The 16,908-nt window shown below is 38.4% G+C and overlaps 1 protein-coding gene across 27 annotated transcripts in view; it reads right to left on the reverse strand.

The window, feature by feature from the left end:
- Positions 1 to 16,908, reverse strand: part of SVIL (supervillin) — a 149,378-nt gene that overhangs the window by 42,017 nt on the left and 90,453 nt on the right. For 11 of the 27 annotated variants that reach the window (XM_050938955.1, XM_050938972.1, XM_050938971.1 and 8 more), the window contains 6 exons: positions 15,065 to 15,644; positions 13,092 to 13,296; positions 9,788 to 9,920; positions 6,648 to 6,695; positions 5,992 to 6,069; positions 5,287 to 5,355 (listed from right to left, as the gene is read on the reverse strand). In XM_050938955.1, coding sequence (XP_050794912.1) covers positions 5,287 to 5,355; positions 5,992 to 6,069; positions 6,648 to 6,695; positions 9,788 to 9,920; positions 13,092 to 13,296; positions 15,065 to 15,644 — 1,113 coding nt within the window. The remainder of the gene's footprint in view (positions 1 to 5,286; positions 5,356 to 5,991; positions 6,070 to 6,647; positions 6,696 to 9,787; positions 9,921 to 13,091; positions 13,297 to 15,064; positions 15,645 to 16,908) is intronic. The other 16 variants (XM_050938974.1, XM_050938973.1, XM_050938975.1 and 13 more) reach the window with 6 other exon arrangements.

Below are 16,908 nucleotides of genomic sequence, written 5' to 3' on the forward strand. Positions count from 1 at the left end.
CTGATATCACTGACGTCCGTAATCTTGTCTGGAGCTAATCTCATGAAAAGCATTCACCAACTGTCATCAATTTTGAGGACACAGGATCATTCATGTCATTTACTCTCCTAGCTACAGTAATGACAAACCCAAAATTCTTTGCCATTTTTTCCATTCCCAGTGGATGAGCCAGTTTGATAGCATAGATTTTTACCACATCACCATCCTTAAAAGGCTTTTTAGATTTCACTAGCTCAGGGCACAGCTTCTAAGAGGCAGCCAGACTTGAAGTTAGTACAGCTTCAGGTTTCATCAATATGTTTCTCTGCTTTTGAAGTTTGCTTTTCAAGACCTTAACTAGAGCGGCAAGTGACTCTCCAGGGTACTTCTCACATTTTGCCTTGTGAAGTATGTTGTAATGTTAACTGCTTTGTACTCCTTCAACACAGCTATCACTTTCAAGTGCACGAGACATTGTGGTTATCCATTACATTCACTGAACAAGTAGTCTTCTTCCCATTTACCTTGAAATGCTCTGTTTTCTGCATTCACTTTTCTTTTATGGCTAGCAGCCATTACAGTTACTTGCACTTGAGAGAAACGGGTCAGTCCTCTGAGACTATCTGAGACAGAGTGCTTCAGGAGAGTGGGCTCTAGGTGTGGGTATCGTGGGAAGGGCCAGTTACAGCTACCTTTACTCTCCTGCTGCTGCAGCTCACCAGCTACCTTCCTTCATCCTCTACTACTACACTGAAGTGCTGTTCTTCACTGCATGTGCTGGAGGAAGACCGGCTCTACAACACTGCATCCCGTGCATGGCATGGCCTATCCCGTATAGTGCTTGCGAGGTCACACTTCATGGAGGATGCCATTTTGTCTCTACATGTTGATTGTGCTGCACAGCACCATTTCACACACTGTGCAAATGCTCTGTTCCAGGCAGCTGCCGCTGCGGGAGAGACCACCTCAGAAGGCCTCAGGGGATGGATGGAGTTGTCCAATAGGCTGAATTCCGCCTGAGCGCTGCCAGTTAAACCACCATCAAGGTATGACAATGACCTTACATTTACATAGTGCTTTTCATCCAGAAGGACCCCAGAATACTTTACAAACTATAACATTTCATCCCCCACAGGAAGTGTGGCCACCTCTGGAATGAACTGTTGGTTTCCCAGATCACAGCAACATTCCATAGGCGATCTGGGCAGGAAATGAATAGTGATCCTACTGAAACCACAAAGGGGATTTTATATGCAAAGTGAATACTGAAATTATAATTTGGCAAGAACTCTGGCATTAACACAACCTTATTTATGTGGAAAAAAATCAAGTGGCTTTTTGGAAAAAAACACCCCCCAAAAACCCCAAGTTGGCTGAAGGACTGCACCTGTGCTTCTTGGCTACTGAAAATTCAGAAGGGCAGAAACAGGAATGCTTATGGATCAGTGTACTGACAAATTTCAAGATGGGGGTAGTGGTGAGTTTAGACTACCACATCAGACAAGGGACCAGGATAAGCACCTCCTTAAACGTTTATCCATAATGTGTAGAAAGAAAAATATCACTGGGGATTTCAATCTGGGGGACATATGTTGGAGGTTTCATGTTTCCTCTGGTCAAACATCTAAAATTATAGTTGATAATTTTCCAACTCCAGTAGTATTGCAACCAATTTGGGGTAATTCCATATTCAACCTCATTCTGATGTAGAAAGTTTAATTGATTATTGAACTAAAAACTGTTGGTTTCACATATGCAAGTGTTCATGATCTGATTTTATATACTATCTGCAAACAGAATATTGTATCAACCAGTAATATATACACACTTATATACATAATCTTTAAAAAAAAGCCAGTTTCCCAAAGCTGAAAACTATTATATGAGTGGGATGAAATATTTAAACATAAAAATGTGAATCATAATTGGGAATTAATGTTTTTAGAGGCCCAAATAAGACAATCCCAGGCATGGAAGACGGCTTCTTTGGTTAAAAACATCCTAGTAAAGAGGGGAGATGAAGACAGCAATAGAAAATAAAAAATATCTAAAATGGAAAAATGGAGAAGCTTATAGAAATGAATACAAATTAGTATTTAGGAAATACAGACAACTGATAAGGTAAGTTAAAGATCTCAATGAAAAAATCTTCAGCCGGTAGGGTTAAAAACAATAAGACATTCTTTAAAATATATCTAACAAATTAAATTCTAGCAATGGTATAGATCCAACTGTAGATGAGGATAATAAAATTATCAATCAGGATGCAGAAAAGGCAAAATATTCAATAAATATTTCTTTCTTTTTTGTATTAAAAAAGCAGGATCATGTATTCAAATCTTCTAGTAATAATGAAACAATTTGTTTCATCACTAATGAGGGAGGATGTTAAACACCAACCATTAAACATTTTTTAAATTGGCATGTAGAACTTATTGTTTTTGATGATATCACGAGTTTGCCTGATGAAGGTAACTGTGTGGACATAATATACTTAAAGCTTCTGTAACCCATTTGACATAGGCATGCATGATCTTCTGAAAGAGTGAGCACTACACAAAAGTCAATGCAGCACATATTACATAGATTTAAAACTGTTTAACAGATTGATTGCAAAAAATAATTGTAAATGGGAAGTAGTTATTCAATGGAGGTATTTCTAGTGGGTTACTGCAGGAATAAGTTCTTGGCCCCTAATAAGGAGACAGGTCATTTTATACTGACTGGCCTTGATTGCTTGGTAAGGAGGACTCATTTGACTAACAGTCAAATGCAAGATCACAGATCTAGGAACAAAGAACAGGATGGGGGACTGTATCCTTAAAACAGTGTCTCTGAAAAAGACTTAGAGGTCATGGTAGAAAAATAATGGGGCATCAGTTCACAGCAAGCTGCTGTAGTTACAACAGCTAACACAATTCTTGGATGTATAAATGGGGAAGTATGAGAAGAAAGGTACCCTAATCTGTAAAAGGGATTAGTGAGACCACTACTTGAAAATTGTGTCCTGCTCTAGTGTTCACACTTTTAAAAGGATGTAGACAAATTGGAAATGGCTCATAAAAGAGCTATGAGAATGATCTGATATCTGGAAAACATGCCTTACGATGAGAGATAAAGCAGCTCAATCTATGCAGTTTATTCAAGAGAAGTTTACAAGGATGACTTGATCATGACACACAAATACCTTCCTGGGAAGAGGCTCTTTAACAGAAAAAGGCATGATGTGACCCAATGATTGAAGCTGAAACTGAACAAATTCAGACTTAAAAATAAGGTAAACATTTTAACAGTGAGGGCAGTTAACTATTGGAACAACTACATAGAGATGTGGTGGATTCTCTGGAAGGTTTTAAAACAAGACTGTATATCTTCCTAAAAGATACGCTCTAGCTCAAAATACAAGTTGCAGGCTTGATGCAGGAACTAGCAAATGAGGCATAACCTCTACAGGTTAAGACTAGATGATCATGATGGTCCCTTCTGCATTAAAATCTATAGCAGCACACCTCCAGAACATGTTGTGCTTCGACATCTATTCAGTACCAATTCAGAGGGAAGAATGGCTTACAGCTAAGTAAATGCATCACTTCCTGCAACACTGGATTTTCCCATCCTCATCATGTCTCTCCTTGCCTTAAAAGATCACAACCCAAGGTGATACAGCTGCATGTATGTTTGAATGCAAGAGATAAGAGAATTAATGGATTGTAGTTAAGGATGGCAACCACTAATATTGTCTCTGCCTGAAAGGAAGAGACTGAATGAAGAGATGAGAAACGTCAAAACGTAGTTTTCAAAAGAACAAGAACTTCCTTTAATACGCTGTGAATTGTGCAGAGGAGTAGGAAGAAAGGTGCTAGTTTAGCTTGTAAAGCAGAGAACAGCAGGAACAGAGCTTCCAAAATATGTAGCGCATGAGAGAAAGCCAATGGATTTAAGAATTGGAGGGTGGGAGAGGATTACAATTTAGGAATTATTTTTGCTTCCTATACGACTTTATAGTAACATAGCCCTTTTCCCTGTTCACAAATGGTCTCTGTGAGCAAAAGACAATTTTTATTAGATTGTTTGCTATTTGAAGTTATTTGATTAATGTTTTGTGCAGACACCATGCAGACTGCCCTTTCAGCAGTCTGTGTATGCCTTGAAAATTTAATATTACCAGTCCAATATCTGAACAGACTTACACGTGCCTAAGGTGCAGCTCAGTGGTTTGAGCATTGGCCTGCTAAACTCAGGGTTCTGAGTTCAATTCTTGAGGGCCATTTAGGGATCTGGGGCAAAAATCTGTCCGGGGATTGGTCTTGCTTTGAGCAGGGGGTTGGACTAGATGACTGTCTGAGTTCCATTCCAACCTTGATATTCTATGATTCTAAAGGTTAATATATCTGCTGCCTTATTAGATGACCTCTTTTTTATAAACTATTAATTTAATGTAGTCACAAAACTAGTTTTAGTAAACTTCAGCTCCAGGCTCCAAATTAGAGGTTTTATTTTGGGTAAACCATTGGTAAAGACAAAACTTCATTCATACAAATAGTCATGAAAAGCTAATAAAAGTGGTATGGTTGTGGTCAATGTGAAGCTTTATTTAGAAACTCCAGAAGTGCGTGGACAGTTTCTCATTTGTTCTTTCAATCAGTAATATATATCTTACTCAAAGGCATGCAGCCATACTACAACCATATTTTTTAAGTATGACAATCATAGCACATGCTGCAACTAGTATATAATATGGAGAAAAGCTCAAAGGTTGTCCTATAATGCTTCAACCATAGATTTGTGCTGGGAGGTAGAGGACAGGGTGATGATAAAAAACAAGATCAGAGCTCCCAGATCTGCTCAGACCTTCAAATTAACAGTTCTTGCTCCTTCTTTCAGATTTCTTTTAACTCTATTTTATATGTTCAATCCTCCTTCCCCACCCTCCCACTCCCATTTTTCGCTTATCTCTTCTGAAGGAGGGCTAGTATTCTGGTTCTGCTCACTCTGACTGCTGTACTAAGCTGGTTAAATAAGAGGCTAAGAGAGAGTGAATTACTTTAAAAGCCCTCATTAACTATTAACTGCTTTTAAATTAGTTCTTTAAAACTTTTTTAGAATATGGACCTGGAATTCCTTTATATAGATGTATTTTGCAATGTCATATGACACACTCCTAACATTTACTAGAACAGCAAAAGAATGCTGTTACCAACCAAAGCATCCATTTGGTCACGCTAATCTGCTTTGGGAATTTTTAAAATAATTTCTTCTGTCTCATTCCTCCTTCAACTAAAACAGGAAGTTTATGCAATATTTCACCTTCCATCTCCAAGGATGCCGTTCATCAAAGACCAGGGGGCTTGATTCTCTCAAACTAGAACTATTGACCTTAAAGGAAGAGAAACAGAAGAGTGAGGAAAGATAGGAGAGGCAAAAAACAGAAGCAGGATGTGCCAACCTTAACAAAATCTTTTAGAACAAAAGAGTAGTGAATGCAATGTAGGAAAAACATCTCTGGAGGAAACCAGAGCATGAAATAAAAACCATCTATGACAGACTGCTTTGTTCATTTAATGAATTGAAATGTGATCAGTTTTTTAATATTATATATTTTTCAAAAAAACTTAATTCAAAGAGAGGCAGGATGCACTGCAGTTATTGTAAGAAGCAAAAATGCATAGCATTTAGGAACTACTCCATTCATAATCCTATTTAGTGAGTTTCTAATGATTCATGGTACTATAAGTGAACACACTTACATCCTTGGGCAGATTGTATTTAGTCTGATTGAGTTTATCATCTGTAAGCTAAAAGATAAATGCAATTTTTAGAGATGTAGTTTAATAAAAATACTAATGGAATTTAAGTTGGTGGAAAGTACGTAGTATAGGGACTTGTTATGGTATATTTCTTTAGAGAAGTATTTACTAGGCAGAATATATAGTAGTTTACCACATAACTAAGTACTCTTTAAGTGATCAGGAATTCCAACAACCATGTAAAAGTGTGCAAGCTTTTGCTCACCTGATGTATAGGTACAAAAGGATGAAATTTATGGGCAACAGGTATAGCAGGAGAATAAGTAGAAGCATAGACAGGTTCCTATGGTAGGGGCAAAAGCACAGCAAGAGAATTAAAAGGGGGAAGGAAATGATTTGTCAGACAATGGAGGAAAAATCAAGCGATTTCTTAAAAAAAAAAAAAAAAAAAAAGAATTTACTTATTGCAATTCCAACCCTAATCTTTCAGAAACATTTTCCCTACTGAAAAGTCAGTGCAAGAAAAAGTTTCACATAACAGCATGTTTACCACAGCCATTTCATGCAGTAATTAAACAAATTAGTGACAATATCGCAGCAATTTGATGTGAAACTGAGCTGCACGCACAGGAGAAACATTTTTCACACTCAGATGTTTTTAATGGTCTTTGCTTTCATGATCCATTAAATTACTGAAGCATGTCTATCGCAACATGAATGTTTCCAATGGAAGTGCCCTCAGCCCTTACTGGAATAAGGAACCAAGTATCTTCCAGATAAAATGAAGCAACGTTTTCTAAAACTTGAATACAAATTGGAAAGATGTCTGGAGGGAAAAACTAACACACAGCACCCAGCAAAAGCGAACTCACTACTTTAGACAAAGTCTAGAATAACTCCTAACAGAACAGTCAGGCTTACCCAAAGCTGATTAGACATGGTATTATCATCTGTAATTCCTCCTTCTTCCTACAGGTTAAAACAAACAGGAAACATTGCACAGAACGTTGGAAACGTGCAGTTCATTAGAGAGCAGCTCACTCACACTTCAGTGACTAGTGCTTCAGGTACAATTAGAACTGGTACATGCACATCCAGTAGATGCTATGTATATATAACTTTATCTTGTTACCAAAACAAGAGACAAATTATTTGTCTGGAGGCACACATGCTTTTTTTAAGGGCTTACCCCATCAGGGTTTTACAAACATCATCCTCAGAGTAATTCTGAATCATGACAACAGTAAACAAATGCTTTTAGCAATGTAACAGATTACAGTATAAGTTTGCAGGAACTTGCTGTGGGAACTAAACACATTTCAAACTTGATTCACTGTTTTTAAAACTACTGCAGCATAGTTGACGGAAAAATATACATTAATCTGGGACACTAAGTATATTTACACTTAAAATGGCTATGACATAGGAATTTTCATTCCAGTAAAATGTTGTGCTTTTGATGCTAGAAAGGGTTTTAATTTGTGTTTTTATTTTTCATAGGAAACAACCCCACATTCGCCTGAAAATCAATGACCTGTTACCCACTCTGATAGACTGATACAACAACATACTAAATCCAATCTGTTATATCTCTAAATAATTTGGATTCCATATGTCAAGGCACTTCATCTTTTTATCAGGCTGGGAACTATGCAGATCATCTACTAGTATACAGGGTACTCTATATATTGTATGAATAGGCTCCACAGTACACATGAACTAAAAATCCTCACAACAAATTTCAACCTAATATAAGCATATACAGAATACACTAGGATAGTTTATTTTACAAAATGTTTATTTTTCTTCTTGTAAACTGTAACTCTTCCAGAACTTATCAAGCTTCTCCATTTTATCATTTCTTCTCTATATTATTCTTTCATCTGAGGACATGAGGGCATGTCTCTTCAAAGTTTTAAACTAAACGTACACTACTGGAACATTTCTAAGAAACTTAATTTCTGGAGTATTGGAAAGATCTGATCTGTAGGCAACTAACTGCCTATTGATAATTTAAGCATTTTGATTAAAATTGATTGACTGTACACAGTTAGTGCACCCATTCTAATTTGTGGAATTTGAATCTTACTACCTGCATGATTTATTTTTTTAAAAGGCTTCTGACAAACTTGACAACTTACATGTTTACATACCATGCGACAATAATCAAGCCCTCTAAAGCAAGGTTAGTAAGTTGTGCCACATGCTCTTTAAAACTGCATCCAAGCATGTTAATCAGTAAAATTGGACAAATTAGTAGCATTTGGAAAATCCATGCCTTATTCTGAATACGAACAAGCAAGTGCTATGAACGTAACTTATTCCCTGCTGTTGAGACAAGATTCTAGTAAGCAAAGACTGTATTCTTTACTAGTTCAAAGCTTAGCAGTCAATACAACTCCTGTACTCCTGCAAATCCAACAACAGACAGACTGCACACTTTTAAAAAGGAGAATGCGAGCTATACCCAACACACAGATGTTTTGTAGAGTGAAGTACTGTTTTGTGGTCTTCCGGAATCGGGACAGTTTTACTGTAACTGCCATTTTGGCTTCAAGGCCAGTTTGTAACAACATTTACAGTAGATTCTAACAGAAGACAGTAAGGTTAAAAGTGATTTCAAAACTTTACAGAGTCAGACAGTACTATACGGATCTATAATACCTTTAGAAACACAAACTACTTCTAGTGAAGCTTTACATTTAAATTGCTTTGTGCACCAGCATCACTGATGTCAGTACAGTTCTGGGAGTTATCAAATGCTGCGGTACAAGTAAGACTGCCACAAAGTCAGATTTTTGTACTGTGTCTTCATTCAGGTAGGCTCAGGCTTCATCAGTAGCTCGGTGGGAGTGATAAACCTTCAACACAGCGCCTGCCTATTTTGAGGCTAATACTGTGCAACTCCAAAACACTCATTTCTTCCTGAGGACAAGCTGCTAGTATGATCACATCCAGGCCCAAACACACTTCAAGGCACTTCATACTTATTTTGGCCTGGCGTTGAACTAAATCCTAGCACTAGGAATGATATGCTCATTGATAGATGCTGGGGAGCCATCTGCAAGAATGTTTTTTTTGGATTTACACTAGCTTGGCTACTTTAAGTTCATTGGTGATTCTCTTAAGTTGCTTTCATCTGGAAGATGTTACTAGTGTGACCTTAAAGGTGGTGATTCTGTAGACTGAACTGTTGCACTGTGAGATCAAATTATGTCTGCTTTATCAACCATGCAAAGCACTGCATATTTTAAAAATAGGCTACTTTCATACTTACTTACATACCCTTACTTTCATACTGATGGGAATAGGACATATATTCTACTATTGGCTGAGTACCTGCATTGACTATTTAATAAAAACAACATTATTAACTAATAAGACAAAGATTCTTGACCCAACTGATAAAGAGCATATTATAAGCATGACCAAAAAAAACAACCACTAGTCTGGAGGTTACTGGTGGCCCTGGCTACTCACTAACAGCCAGGAATATATAAGGTTCTCATAAAGAGAAGTAATTCATGGGTATTCTAATATTTGCACTTTAACAACTAATACTTGGTTCCACCAGAACTACTGAAAATACTTTTCTGTGCATGAAGACAACAAAAGGTCACCCAAAGATTTAAAAGTTATTTCTCATTAGAAAATCCCTAAACTTAAAATCTTAAAACCATTTCATATTAAATAGCAAGAAATATTCATATAAGTTAAATAGTTAAGCTGAAACCTGTTCTTGATTTTGTGAACACGTGAAATCCAAATGTTTCAGAAATTATTTAACCTCCCTCAAGATCTTAAAAGCCCATTTACTTCTTGGTAGTCTGCTGATGAAAATACACTCTGCCCAATGCTGAAAATACTAAGGCAGCAGACAGTCAACAAGACAACTTCTCATTTCAGAGCTCTTGCGACAGAGAATTTTTTGTAAACGAACCCTGAAGCAAGTTAAGGATGGCTGAACCCTGCAGGCTGTAGCTATTAGCCAATGTTAGACATGCTTGTCTAGTTTGATGCATCTCCAGTGCAGTACTTTTTCCTATCGTAGGAAGCTTTACCTTCTTCTTGAACAACTGCTCAGCTTCTTGCAGTTGTGTGCTACGCTCAGTGATGGACACTGTCCCATACTCCTGCTTTTTGTTAAGCCTGCTTTTCCAGCTTTCTTCACCGCTCTTCTTCAACAGCGCCAGCCTAAGAAGGAAAAAATATGCCAACCATGTCGATTTCAACATGACCCAGGAAAGCTGCCTGCAACATTTCAAGAATGTTTTGGTCAGGAAATTTTTAGGTAAGCCTCTGACTAGCCCTCTAAATGTGTTACTATTAGTCTAGGCACATGAAACTCAAAAAACACATATGCAGGGCTTGTCTACAGGTTGAGTTACTGCATGGCAAACCAAGGTGTGAATCTACAGAATAACAACTTGCCCTATGGACACTGCTGCGGTGCAGTGAAATTCCCACAGTGCAGCTTAGTACAGCAGGGCACTATGCTGCACTTCAGGACATTCGCTGTGCTGCAGCAGTGTTTACACAGGACATTAGTGAGTGGCAAACTGACGTGCTGTAGATTCACAGGTTGGCTTGCCATGTAATTGAACCCAAAGCCTGAAGACAATATCAAAGATGTTTTTTGGACATTTTGTATTTTACACTTGACAATATATTAAGGAGATTTTTATGTTCTCTGAAATGCAATAAGGAGGCAAGTTTGTCCAGCAGCCACCCATTCCCTAGTTTTTTCAGTCAGTACCTGGCCTAAGACACTGGAAGTTTCAAGGTAAGCACAGAGGAAATAGGGAGTGTTTCATATGTATCTTAGTGCTTTCACAGTCGCATGTAAGCAATAGTAACTAGTCAGATTTCAGCAGTTGCATTTAAGTTTGTCCGGCTTTAAAAGATTCAACTCAGAGATATTCCTTAGGCCTTGTCTACACTACAGGGAAAAGTCAATCTAAGCTACGCAATTTGAGTTACGTAAATAGCATAACTCAAGTCAACATAGCATAGCTCTACTTACCACGAGGGTCCACACTTCGCGATGTCAACGGGAGACGCTCTCCCGTCAACTCCCCTTACCACTCTCCATCCAGTGGAGTACAGGAGTTGACTGGAGAGCGATCTGTGGTCGATTTAGCAGGTTTTCACTAGCCCCGCTAAATCAACTGCTGATGCATTGATCACTGTGTGTGGATCCTCTGTTAAGTGTGGACAAGCCCTTTAAAATAGAGAACACCAGCAGAACCAGTTTTCTTTCAAACCAGCAGAAGCTTTCGCAACTACTATATTTACTTGTGAGCAACCACCTCTGGCTGAAGTATGAAGAGGTGCTGACTGTCACTGGAGGGTATAGGGTCTAGCTCTATTCTACTGGAAGGGCAGCTATATGGGGGATCTCTGAAGACACTAGGGGACAGTGAGAAGTAAAAAGGAGGGGAAAATATGGAAAAATCCCAGATTTCTACCATAGCTCACCAAAAGTACATTAACGTGAAGTTTGTAGCTTTCAGAAAGTAAGGATTTTATGGGACATTAAAAATATGCAATCAGTTGTGCTTATGCAGGTGCCAGGACTTGCCTTCCCCCGGGCTCCCTTCCTTCAGCATGCACTAAGTAAGTTTGGCTTTACAGATCCTTCACATGAAGGACATGCTGTTACAAATGAAGAAAACAGAGGGCTCCTGATCCCTGATCATGTTACAGCAAGTTCAGCGGTTTAAACTTTTATTGTCTAATTTGAACCATAAAATGTAGTGGCTTGTTGGTTTTTAAAATGAAGTGATTACTGTTACCCCCCACATCAAACTTGCCTTCCAACTATGCAGGGAAGGCAGGAAAAAGTCTGAAAATAACTGCATCGAGAGAGGAATAATTTCCACTGAAGGAGAAAACTATGCCACATATTTAGGTGCCTGAAAATGCATTTAGGAACCAAACTTTAGGCTCCTGTTTCTGAAAACCTTGACTTGGGTGTCCAGACTTGAGGGTCCACATTATTATCTGTATGACCACAGCACCTAGGAGATGTAGTCAAGGACATCATGCTAGGTGCTGTACAGACTTAGGAGAAGGAGAGCGGGGAGGGATAGCTCAGTGGTTTGAGCATTGACCTACTAAACTCACGGTTGTGAGTTCAATTCTTGAGGGGGTCACCTAGGGATCTAGGGCAAAATTAGTACTTGGTCCTGCTAGTGAAGGCAGGGGGCTGGACTCAATGACCCTTCAGGGTCCCTTTCAGTTCTAGGAGATAAATTATAAATTAATGGAGATATACCTATTTATTTAGGACAGTCCTTATGTTTTATTTCAATACAATATCATTGGGTTTTGACAAAGAGCTTATAAACACTCCTATTTCCACACAGATGCTTGAATTTATCCCACACAGCAGTTTCGTAAATTAAAATGAACAGTCTGAAGCCACGTACACATTTCTAAAGGAAAGACCAAGGCTTTTTACACAGAGATTCTACTGCTAAATTCTTAATACTCTGCTTATTAAAACAGATTGCTCCAGATCAAAAAGCACATGATTACTATACAGTACAAAATAGTCATAATTTTCTACTGTAATTGTGTTGCAAGTAAAAGTAGAACCTGAGAAAATTCATTAAATACACTAGCACAAAAGATACCTAAAATATGCATTTAGAGTTACTTGCTTCCTTAAAAGCAGCAAAGAATCCTGTGGCACCTTATAGACTAACAGACGTTTTGGAGCATGAGCTTTCGTGGGTGAATACCCACTTCTTCAGATGCATGTGGTGGAAATATCCAGGGGCAGGTATATATATGCTAGCAAGCAAGCTAGAGATAACGAGGTCAGTTCAATCAGGGAGGATGAGGCCCTGTTCTAGCAGTCAACTGATTGGATCCTCCCTGATTGAACTGACCTCGTTATCTCTAGCTTGCTTGCTAGCATATATATACCTGCCCCTGGATATTTCCACCACATGCATCTGAAGAAGTGGGTATTCACCCACGAATGCTCATGCTCCAAAACGCCTGTTAGTCTATAAGGTGCCACAGGATTCTTTGCTGCTTTTACAGATCCAGACTAACACGGCTACCCCTCTGATACTTGCTTCCTTAATTACTTCTTGTCACTCAGTTGGCACTTTTAAAATTAGATTACCATGTTCTCTCTGTGGTAACTGGGATTCACCATTGTCTGCTTTACAAGTCTAGTGTCAGACAGATGAGCTGCATGTTTTCACTTTTAGTTGTTTGACAAGTAAAGAATCTGGTCATTAGCACATATGTAGCTTTTAAAAAACAATTCCAAATAAATGATCTTGTGTACACCATGACTTTATAAAGGAGTATATGCAGAGATCACTTCAAAGAGAGAAACCTAATTACCGTTCTTTAATTGACAGTGTTTTGCTGGGTGCGTCCAGGGTGTCCTCAGTTGTTTCTGTTTTGTTGTCTTCAGCAGCAAACAGCTCACAAGGGTTCTTATAGAATTTCCCCTCTAGTTGTTCAGAAGCCTCCTGCTGTCTATAGGATACCACCGTTACTGCCTGTGTTGCCGTCGTGCCAAGTTCAGAAGTAGGCTCAACATGGCCTGCATATTGAGAAGTGCAGAATTAGCACTTACTGCTGTAACCAAACATTTCTTACATTATTAACCAGTAACCAGCCGATTTGCTATTTAACATTCAGATCACACACTACCTTAACTGACAAGAATTTTCTAGCTAAATTATTTTACTAGAATTAAGAATTCAGAAAGAACCATTACCCGAGGGGTAGGGTGCTCACTATAAAATCTCAACCTTGCACTGACTAAAAAGGGCTGTAAGGTCCCCTTCCTTTGAAGAAAGCAGAACTCCTGCTCCAGCTTCCATAGCAAGAGAAAAAATGGGAGGAGAGAGAAGGGACCATGATGGGAAAGGAAGAGAGAAAACCAAGGAAGTGGAGGGAGAAGTGTAACTGGAAGAGGCAATGGTACGGAGGCAGAGGGAACAGGAAAGGGGAGAGAAAATGAATTGCAGGAAAGTGGATGTGGAGTGAAAGTGCATATTAGGACATCTGTAAGAAAGGGGTTTTACAAAAGAATGCATCAACAAAATAGCTTGGGGGAAAAAATCTCTTTATAAACATGTACAATGGGAAAATCCAATACTGAAGAACCATCCGTTAGGATGATATGGATTATTTCCTTTTCTTTTTGAAAACTTGACAGGCACACTATAGCTCTGAGGTACAAAGAAACTCCTACTCTAGTGCTCTCTCTTCCCGATACAGTCTGGGAAATTAACTGTACAGAATGCATGCTGGGTGTGAATAGTTAAGAGGCCTTTTCGGCATTTTCGTTTTCGGAGATGAGCTTCATTTATACTGAAGTTAAAGAACAAATTCAGAGAGAAGACAATACATTAACAATGCAGAGGCCACATTTTCCCTATTAATAAACAGAAGCAAATCAATTTAATCTAAAAATCTCCTACAATTCAAACACAATAATATAGGCAGAGTTTGTGTAATTACTAGAGTGTTATTGATTGCATTGATCATATGCCAAGAAGCCATTTAAGTAGGGACAGATGAACTTATTTTATCTAATACTGAATCCACACAAACATCATCAGTTTAAAAGTTCTACTACTTTGAATACGACTGGTTTTACATATCACTTTGAAGAGAAGAGGAGAGGGGCAAGAGAAAATGTTAGGAAAATAAGTTATGTTTGCATATTGTACTTTGCATATGTAAAGGAAAAGTTTAAAAAAAGATTTGTCAAGGTGGTAAACTGTTTCTGTCCTTGTTTCATTTAAATTAAGATAGTTAAAAAGCAACATTTTTCTTCTGCATAGTACAGTTTCAAAGCTGTATTAACTCTGTGCTCAGTTGTAAACTTTTGAAAGAACAATCATAACGTTTTGTTCAGAGTTACGAACATTTCAGAGTTAGGAACGACCTTCATTCCCAAGGTCTTCATAATGCTGAAGTTCTACTGTATGGACAGATATTGAACATAAGTCACCAATTTGGGATTGCTTAGTTGTTTGCTGGGGGTGGGACGGGGGGCTTTACCTCTGATACAAAGCACTATTTTTTCCTCACTAAGAGAAAGCCTTATTTGATTACTGAAATCACCTTGGAAGACCAATGAGTTTTAAAAGAAAAAGGGGTGCTAGTGGTGCTGAAACTAAAGAAACCCAGATGGTTGCCAAAGCCTCAAACTCCACAAGATTTGTTCATCACTTTTTTTTAAAAAGACTTAAAGACAAACAACTAATTTTCTAATTTGGTAAATGATCACACTAGGAGGCTAGAAAAAGCTCCAGGTTATGTCAGACATCCACAATGAAAGCAACTATTTACTGTACCTCTCAGCAAGGTCTTGCTTTTCAAGACACTCTCCAACTCCATCTTTTCCTCCAAGAACAGTCCTTCTTTGACTTCCTGTTTACCCAGCAGGACAGTATCAGAAACAAATTCCTTCTGTTCCGCAGGCTGTAAAAGTCCTTGCTGGGTAAACAATTCCATACTGCTCTTTCTTGGGAAAGTGTATTTTGTCTCTTTGTGGTAGTCCTCTGTTTTACCAAGAACAGGATGTGTGGTTACTTCTTCAAAAGAGCTGTACTTTTTGACATCATTATCTTCATATGATAAGAATCTGTTTGTCTCTCTCTCTTCATGCTCCCTCGATGCTCGTTTGCTTTCAATTACTTCCACTGAAGGCTGCCAATGTTCTGATTTCAGTATGCCTTTTACTGAAGTGTCTGCATTTTCTACTGAAGAGTGGACTCTCAAATCTGGTTTACTGGTAGCACTTACACTTTCACCAACTGTTGACTTCTCACGGAGCTCCCCAGCATACATTGGAGAAATCACAGATGCCATAGTTGACACTGATGTTACAACAGTAGGTGATAAGGGAGTAATTTTTCCACTTTCATTTTGTACCTATACATAATAAAACCATTACTGAAAAATGTGTGACCTAAATGAAGCTCGAATAGTAATTCACAAGTACAGGTTTATAAGCAGCTTATAAGTTCTTAAGGGCAAGGAACGTGTGCCTGTGCAAGTGTATGGTTCTATCTAAATATACAGTGGAAACACATGATGAAGGCATGAATCATGTCCTTACAATTTGGCTTGGGAACATAATACATAATAGCATGTAAACAAGAAACAACTCCACAGGTGATCAAAATGCTAGCATCTTCAGTAGCATGATGTTTCTCTTCCCCTCATAATTGAGGAAAAAGCACACGTCTTTCTCCATGCAAGCGACCACAAGACACTGACATGAGACCATTATTGGAAAACGTTTGGAACATCAAAGTTTGTCTTTTGTTAGTCCCCTGTGCTACAAATCAGTGTGTTTGCATCTTCAGTAATATAAAGGTTGAACCCTCCTTTCCCCTCCCCTCGCAAATACTTAATTTGTTCTGAAAACTGTTACATGACTTGGTGTTTATAACATGGCATGTTCTCGATCTTTTCTATCATCTAGTTTGTTATACTATTGTTTGAGAGACTAAACATTCCATTTGAACCTGAAATAAAAGGGCTTAATTTTTCTGCCCAGAAGAGAATAAAGCTGCACAGGAGTTGACACAAGTCACTTTTATATGAGGGACATTAGTCATTTCAGGTCCGGTACTAGACCTATTAAGTGTACAGTATGCAAAGGGAGTTGTCTGGCTCCATGCAGAAGGAAGAAACTGCCTTTAAAAATGCAAAATGCTTGTGAAAATTCCATAACACCACAGAAGAAGTGGAACCCCGAGTGAGGTGATTTTAGATTAAAACAAAATGGAAAGCAAGGCTGATGTCACTGAACTTGCTCGGAGACTGCCAGAGAAAGGAGGAGGTTCACAGGTTCCCAAAAGCCAGACTATGCAGCAAGTCACCAGATATAGAGATTGAGGAGATCAACAACAAGAAGGGGCTTTAAGCTTTAATTGATAGATCTTTACTACTTTGTAATCAGGTTCTCTTATGCAGCAGATTTTATTTTAGCTCCTTTTTCAGTAATGCATATGCAGCACTTATTTTGCACAATCTTCTCTGTTGCATGTTTTGCCCTAGTACAACTAAATCCTAGTCTCCCCATCTACACAGTTCACTACTGGCTCATCTGTTCAAAAGGTATTTACACCATAATGTTTTCATTACAGGTAAATGTGTTAGTCCTCCTTAGCTGGGATAAAGATGAGGC

This window comes from Gopherus flavomarginatus, chromosome 2 (genome assembly GCF_025201925.1).
Source record: "Gopherus flavomarginatus isolate rGopFla2 chromosome 2, rGopFla2.mat.asm, whole genome shotgun sequence".
NCBI classification, from domain to species: Eukaryota; Metazoa; Chordata; order Testudines; family Testudinidae; genus Gopherus; species Gopherus flavomarginatus.